At 42.1% G+C, this 7,178-nt stretch overlaps 1 protein-coding gene across 2 annotated transcripts; it reads left to right on the forward strand.

Moving 5' to 3' along the window:
* The first annotated feature begins 254 nt into the window (after nt 1-254).
* On the forward strand, nt 255-6,737 carry MMAA (metabolism of cobalamin associated A). Of its 2 annotated transcripts, none has more exons than XM_088164078.1 (7): nt 255-712; nt 1,291-1,764; nt 2,791-2,913; nt 3,986-4,156; nt 4,462-4,547; nt 4,907-5,056; nt 6,354-6,737. In XM_088164078.1, exons 2-7 carry the CDS (start codon nt 1,344-1,346, stop codon nt 6,639-6,641), a joined length of 1,239 nt encoding a protein of 412 aa, XP_088020204.1. In that variant the 5' UTR covers nt 255-712; nt 1,291-1,343; the 3' UTR covers nt 6,642-6,737. The 2 variants fall into 2 exon arrangements, with proteins under 2 accessions (XP_088020204.1, XP_088020203.1); XM_088164077.1 differs by having other exon boundaries at nt 712-1,191.
* The last annotated feature ends 441 nt before the right edge of the window (nt 6,738-7,178 follow it).

Raw genomic sequence — 7,178 nt, forward strand, 5'->3', positions numbered from 1 at the left:
TGCTATTAAATAGTCTGTCATTTTCACTGCCCATGTGATGACAGAGTGAAAAAGTCTTTGCAGGACAGTGCGAGGCACTGGGAACAGCTCAGCCAGTGGATTCTGTGCCTTTACACTTATTGGAAATAGAATTGGAAATAGAACTGTGTACTTTAACGAGAGGACGGGCAGAAAAAGGGTGGTGAGACGATGATGACTGGAGGAATAAGAAATTACTGGGGGGGGGGGGGGAGAAAAAGGAAGTAAACCAAACCCCGCCTCACAATAAACCAACATTCCGCGACAGGAAACTTTAAAGAGAAGGATTAATAAGGCTGAAAATAAACGTGATTTAATTAGCACGTGTGGAGATTTAAGCATTTCTTTTCCTTTCTTGGTGTATGAAACGAAGTGGGAGGACTAGTAAATGGCCGTGCACGGATTCAGAGTGGACATTTCTAAATCAGGAGAGAAATTATTTGAACCACTTCACTGTGAGGCCAGGGCAGGGAGACTGTGACCCCATGGCCCTGGAAGTTTGCGTGCTCACGGAACGGCCACACCTGAGCCTTGAGGCCTTGTCCCCCCGCTCTGAGGGGCCCGGGCAATGGCGGGGCCGCTCCTCGCCCATCGGCACCCTTATCCCGGCCCTGCTCGCCCCTTTTCCTGCGGGACACCGGGTTCCGGCTCAGCCTGAGGGCGTCACTTCCCGGGGCGGAGCGGGGCGGCTCCGGTAGGTGCCGGGAATGGGGGCCGCGGCCGGGAATGGCGGGCGGTGGCGGCTTTGGCCGGGCCCTCATCCCCTCAGGGCTGAGGCGGCGGGAGCGGGGCCGAGGCCGCCCGGGCGCTCGGGGAGGCTGCAGCTCCTCCTCTTCACTTCCAAATATTCTCTAATGTGTCTAATCTACGCTCGCCCTCCCTTTTTACCTCTTTCTGAATGAAATAAGTGCACATATGCCCTCATCCCGAATAATTGTTAGAAACAGCCCCCAAATTAGCCCGTCAAACTAGAATATACCGCCATTCCCATAAGCGCCATTCCTGGATTTGTAGTGCGCTGTGTGTGCTCTCAGAGGCTTTTTTGAAAGTACTTTTTTGGATCATTTTAATAATGAAGTATGATAATAAAGAGATGCTGTGTTTTGATTCTACAGCTTGTTTTTATTGTGTCTGTTTAAAAGGGGACGGACATTTTTTAATTCAAGGCATCAGGTACAGATAAAATACCGGATGGTGACGGGTGTATGTAAATTTAATTTGAGTTCTCGTAAGTGCACTGAAGAAAGTAAAAACGATTTTCCTTCTCTTTAGGGTATCTGCAAACAGAAGTGAGCTGACAACTCTGATACTTTTATCCAGACAAGATGAAGATCCCCTCTCTGCTGCTGAGGTTCCCTCGTTGTTATTTCTCCAGAAGAACTTACTTCGTGAACTTTCGCTTCCCTCCCCAAGCAGATTTCCTAGGCGTCGAATCTCTTGTGCCAGCACACCGCTGTCTTTCAAAATGGATTTGTTCATCAAATGGTTTGAGGAGAGAGCTGTGCCAGCAAGCAGCCCCTGAGCAGCAAGTAGAGGGACTTTCTGACCGGGAGCACAGACTTGTAGACAGACTTTATCATGGGCTAATCCAGGGCCACAGAGCCTGTTTAGCTGAAGCCATTACACTTATAGAATCAACTCAGAGTAGGAAGAAGAAAGTAGCCCAGGTGCTGCTTCAGAAGGTATTATCCTACCACAGGGAACAAGAAAAGTTAAATCAAGGAAAGCCACTTGCCTTTAGAGTGGGTTAGTCCTTTTATGTCTTGCCTAGTAGTTGGTTACATGTAATTACTGTCCTCACCTTTTATTATCCCTCTTGTTTGCGGTCTGTAGTCTTGGATTGTTATTTTTTTTGTGGTTTATAACCACTCTAGATTGCTTCTGTTGTCCAGTGGAATTATGGCTTGAGATGCAAAACGCTTTAGAAATTATCATTGCTTCTTGGGAGTGTGTTTTTCAGGGTGGGCTTTGTAACCATTATAAGGTTAAACATTAGTTAGTTTGCAGATTGATGCGATGTTATCTATGCTTACGGAAAAATGTAGTCAAGCAAACCTGGTCTTTTCCCAAAGAAGGTGTTTTCTTGAACATTTCCTGAATCCCTTTTTTAGTCTACAGAAGTAAAAATATGCACCTTCTTGTTTTATGGCCCTCTGTTAAGCAGCTTTACAGCTGAAGGAGACTTGAACCTGCTTCTCTTGGAAGCTGTAAAATATTTTTCCCTTACAAAGAGATGGACTGTTGACATGTGTCATGCCCATCTGTCATCTCTCCTGTCTGTACAAAGGTAGCAAGAACAAGAACTGGGACATGGGAGTGAGAAAAGTTTGGTGCTTATCTTAGTTTGTGAGCTTTGACATGCAAATTAATGGCCTCTTTTTTTTTTTTTTTGAAAGAGCAGCTCTTCAAGGTAAGGGCTTGCTTTTCATTTTGGAATGTTTCTTTTGTAGTAAATCTGAAAAATCCAGTTCTAATATATAACATTTTGAAAGTTCTGAAGGATAAGTCACACAGTATAAGTAATTTTATTTGGAGGGGAGGAAATAGATGTGGATAAACCCAATGTTATGTTAGTGTCAGTAGGATGAGGGATGGTGAAGTGCTGCTGCGTTGCCAAACTCCTATTTTGTTTTGGTATAGCTTTTATTTGCTTTTGTTGTGATGCTGTGTTAAAGTATGAATTATTATTAACTTAGGTGTTGATGGTATTCACGAGATGTATTATTTATTTGACTAGCAAAATGTTTTTTTCTTCCCAATGTGATTATTTAGGGTTGTCTGGTCCTCCTGGTGCTGGAAAATCGACCTTCATAGAATGCTTTGGGAAAATGCTTACAGAAAGAAAACACAAAGTGGCTGTGTTGGCTGTAGACCCTTCCTCTAGTACAAGTGGTGGTGAGTGTGAATTAAAGTTTGAGTCAAGTTTCTAATACAACAACTACAGAAGTATCTCATTGGGCCAAGTAGAAGAAAACTTGGTGCCTATAACAGTAGAATATAAAATAACTCAAGTTTTCATTTTTTTTTCCTGTGTGATACAAAATCGGGAAACAGCTACCAGTTTAAGATTTCCTCTTTTCCAGTGTTCAAATGTCACCTTACAATTTTTCTTTTCTAAATTTGAATTTTTTGAAGTTATGTAGAATTAGTGATGACAGGCTGTGATCTGTAACTCTCCAAAAAAATTGTAGGGAAATTACAAGCTGACCATGCTTGATTTGTGGTATCTCTGATACAAATAATACAATCTTGATTTTGATCTTTTCATAAGGGGCAGCTGCCAGGCAGCACCATTAATTTTTCCATCTTCTGTGCTGTTGGAGGTGTGCAACTATTTATAAAGGAAATAACTGGAGCATTGCAATGACTTGGAGCTAAGAAGACTGTGTTCTTGAATGCATGCCTTCAGGAGGCATCAGCAGAATAGCAAAATGTGACAGCAAGACTGCACCAGTTGAAAGAACTGAGCATCTCTCATCTTTTGGAGTGCACATCGAGTGTGTAGATCTCGCTGAATCTGATTTGCAGTTTGTTTGAGTAGAAGGAAAGCAGGGACATGTGTCAGCTCTCTTAAAACAAAACATCCAGCATCAAAGCATGATGAATCATGAGGCAGAGATTTGTCCCTTTGGACAGGAACAGACAAGAATTGGCTGCGTGGCCTGATGTGTATAGGCTTCAAAAAGCCATTCAGGAGTTGAAGAATTCATTCTGACCTAGCACAAATTCTTTGTGTTTAGTAGCAATAAAGTCTGCCTGTCAGGCCTTTCCAGCTTCTGAGAAGTAGAAGAACCAGGCAGTAGCTTCCTAGTCCTCAGCTAAGTCTTGAGCAGCTATAAATAAGGCTAGGATAGTCTTATTTGACTGACTTTGTACAAGAGATCTGTCTCCTCACTCATGTATTGGCGGGGTGGGGGGAGAAGGGGGAGTTTGTCTATGTTGCACTCTTGAAATAATTTAACATTAGGTTCCCTACTGGGTGATAAAACACGGATGACTGAGTTGTCAAGAGACATGAATGCATACATCAGGCCATCTCCAACCAGTGGGACACTGGGAGGTGTCACAAGGACCACAAATGAAGCCATTCTACTCTGTGAAGGAGGAGGCTATGATGTTGTTCTTGTGGAAACAGTAGGTATGTGCTTACGGTTTGCTTTGACTATCCTGTTGTGATATGAAAATAGGGTGTGCTAATAATTGCATACTTCCTGCCTTGATTTTGCCCATGTTTTCCTGCATGGTCACTGGTTGAACATAAATGCTCATTCTGTCTTATTTTCTAGTCTTATAGGTCTTTTACTAAACTGGTGTGTTTCCTGTTGTCTTTGTTTTGGTAGTGGGATTTGTTCGTGGGGCAGTGCTGGGATCTGTCCTAATTCCTTTCATTAATGTGACTGAAAGTTTTTAGTAAATGGTAAATTCTGAATTTAATTTTTTTAGGTGTGGGCCAGTCAGAATTTGCTGTGGCTGATATGGTTGATATGTTTATATTACTGCTACCACCTGCGGGTGGAGATGAACTACAGGTATTTTTCAGTTTCTCTTATTGGTTACTACCTGGGACTAGAAAGAGAAACTTAAATTCAGCATGTAGTATCTATTCAGAAAGTCTACATCAATAGTGTTTTGTCCATTGTACCATCATTATTAAGTATTTTCAGTGTCATCCACTTACTGCACAGTTAAGCTCCCTTTTTGATTTCAAAAATATTGGCATGTAAACTTTTGATACACCATGGCTTAACTTTGACATGTTTACTACTTATATTTATATTTTTGGGGAGAAAACTAGAAACGACCAAATCATTTTGACCTGCTTTTTGTGGTGAATCAGTGTGTCACAGCCCCTGTGGGTACTCCTGATTTGTGTCCCTGTTGCATTTAGGGCATCAAACGGGGCATCATTGAGATGGCAGATCTGGTTGCCATCAATAAGGCTGATGGTGATTTAGTTGTGCCTGCCCGGAGAATCCAGGCTGAGTACGTCAGTGCCATGAAGCTGCTTCGCAAGCGTTCAAAGGTTTGGAGGCCAAAGGTTTGTGGAGTTACCTGTCTTTTGTGGGTCTGTTTGGGTCTGGTTTGGTTTTGTTTGGGTTTTGGTGATGTGTTTGGGGTTTTTTTGTATTCCTCCCCCCAGAAAAAGTGCTGAATGAGTTAAGATTGGTATCTTCTCATCTAGCTGTCCTGGTCTCCCTGGGCTCTTTTTAAAAATTGCAGTTGGTTGTTTAGGCTCAGTGTGCTGCAGAGGTGGTTGCTGCTGTCTGTGCTTCACCTCGGATCTCAAGGTGTGCCACAGGAAACACTGCAAAGCCACTCCTGCTCACCAGGACTTCTGCCCTGAGCTACAATCTCTGTGCTAGCAGAGCTATTACTGACATCAGGAGTGGTGCAAACTTTACTTGCTTTTTGTAAACTCTGCATATCTAAAAATGTCCCTGAATCTACTTCTCCCTCCATTGTAACTCTGAAGCCTGTGATTATCTTTTTCCTTCCACTAGTTCATCTCTTTCCTTTATTGCTTTAATCTTTTTAGTTTCTCACATAATGAAAATGGCTAGATAATTGGAATTCTCATCCTGTGGGTCTTTGGTTTTAATGCTGTATTTTATCTACTAAAAGGTTTTGGAGGAGTTTTAAGGAGAAGATTCAGTACTAATTTTTAATATGTGTATATAGAATAAGCACACACGCACTCACTTCCTTTATAAATAAACTATCTGTAAAGGAGGTTTGTTCTACCCTGCTATGGAAATTGACCCATTAAGCTGAGTTTATATCAGCTGGGCTGCTTGGGGATTAGCCTTTCTTTTGTAAATGTGGAAAAGGAGTGAAAGTTTTTTTTTAAAAAAACAGGCTGTTCAATTTGAAAGACTTTGCTGGATGTCTGAAATATTAATGGTAAAATTCATTCCTGGTCTTGAAAGCAAAGGCAAAAAAAATTAGTCAAAATACCTTGTTTCCGGTGTATTTTAAGTGCAAAAGATTAGCTACCAGAACATGCACTTAACTCTACATTTAAGTAAACGATCAATAATGTACCTTTTATCTGAAGGACTTAGTAAAAATTATTCTGATAGCAAGCAGCTGGACAAATATCCCAAATAGTTTGGATCTCAGGGTCTACTTCTAGTTAGTAGAATCCCAGGGTTTTTTTTGGGGGGGGGATGGAGCTGGGGAGGAAGGTGCAGAAATGCATAGAGCCTCATGAAGCGAGTACTGAAGGAAGCTTCCATCACACATTTCTTAATTTCCATGCAACGTACGTGATCCAGTAATGGAAGCCTCAAGGCCAGCAGCTAACCTGGCTTTAACAATTCCTCTGGATCCAACAGGTAATGCGCATCTCTGCCAAAACCGGGGAGGGGATCTCGGATATGTGGGATAAAATGACCGAGTTCCGTGACCTCATGCTCACAAGTGGCGAGCTGCTTGCCAAACGACGGAAACAGCAGAAAGTGTGGATGTGGAACCTCATCCAGGAAAACATGCTGGAGCACTTCCGGAATCACGTGGCAGTCAAGGATAAGATCCCACTTCTGGAAGAGAAAGTTCTTAGAGGAGTCTTGTCTCCTGGACTGGCAGCAGACCTGCTGCTGAAGGCATTCAAAGATGGTCTCTAAGCATTGTACTCTGTTCTTGATAAGTGCTTTATGTAAACATGAACACTAAGAGATTATTACGCACTGTATTGGAAAAAAATAAATCTCTGAATCTTCTATTTGTACATGCCGTAGATCTGTTGATAAAAACTGGATGCCCATGTAAAATGATTGGGTTTGGGAGGGCAGGAGAGTGAGATTTGTGGTGGTGCATTTGTGGGTTTGATTCTGGTTGTGGGGTCATCTCAGAGCAGTTGACTCTGCAGCTTTCCATTCTAATATAGCAGCAGCTGTTGCCAGAATGGATTGCATTTTCTTTCCTCACCTTGAGTGACAGCAAGAGCATTGGACTGCCTGACAGCACCAGACCACAGCCTTAGTTTTAAATAAATTGTATGCATATAAATAGAACATAGTGGTGTTTGGTCCCTCTGTGGAAGCTGTAGTTAGTTATTACACACTGTACAGTAGGAGAAGGGAATTATAACCATCTCAGTTTCAAAATAGATGTTTTATCTAGAAACAAAATGTAGTTAGACTTTTTTTTACATGCAGACA

Source organism: Sturnus vulgaris, chromosome 4, assembly GCF_052056855.1.
Source record: "Sturnus vulgaris isolate bStuVul1 chromosome 4, bStuVul1.hap1, whole genome shotgun sequence".
Taxonomy (NCBI): Eukaryota; Metazoa; Chordata; class Aves; order Passeriformes; family Sturnidae; genus Sturnus; species Sturnus vulgaris.

Excerpts from the sequence above, each read along its gene's own strand:
- MMAA (XM_088164078.1), top strand. The coding sequence starts at position 1,344 with ATGAAGATCCCCTCTCTGCTGCTGAGGTTCCCTCGTTGTTATTTCTCC. Across the intron at positions 1,765-2,790 it reads GCCACTTGCCTTTAGAGTGG|GGTTGTCTGGTCCTCCTGGT; the intron begins GTTAGTCCTTTT and ends GTGATTATTTAG. Across the intron at positions 4,157-4,461 it reads TGTTCTTGTGGAAACAGTAG|GTGTGGGCCAGTCAGAATTT; the intron begins GTATGTGCTTAC and ends TAATTTTTTTAG.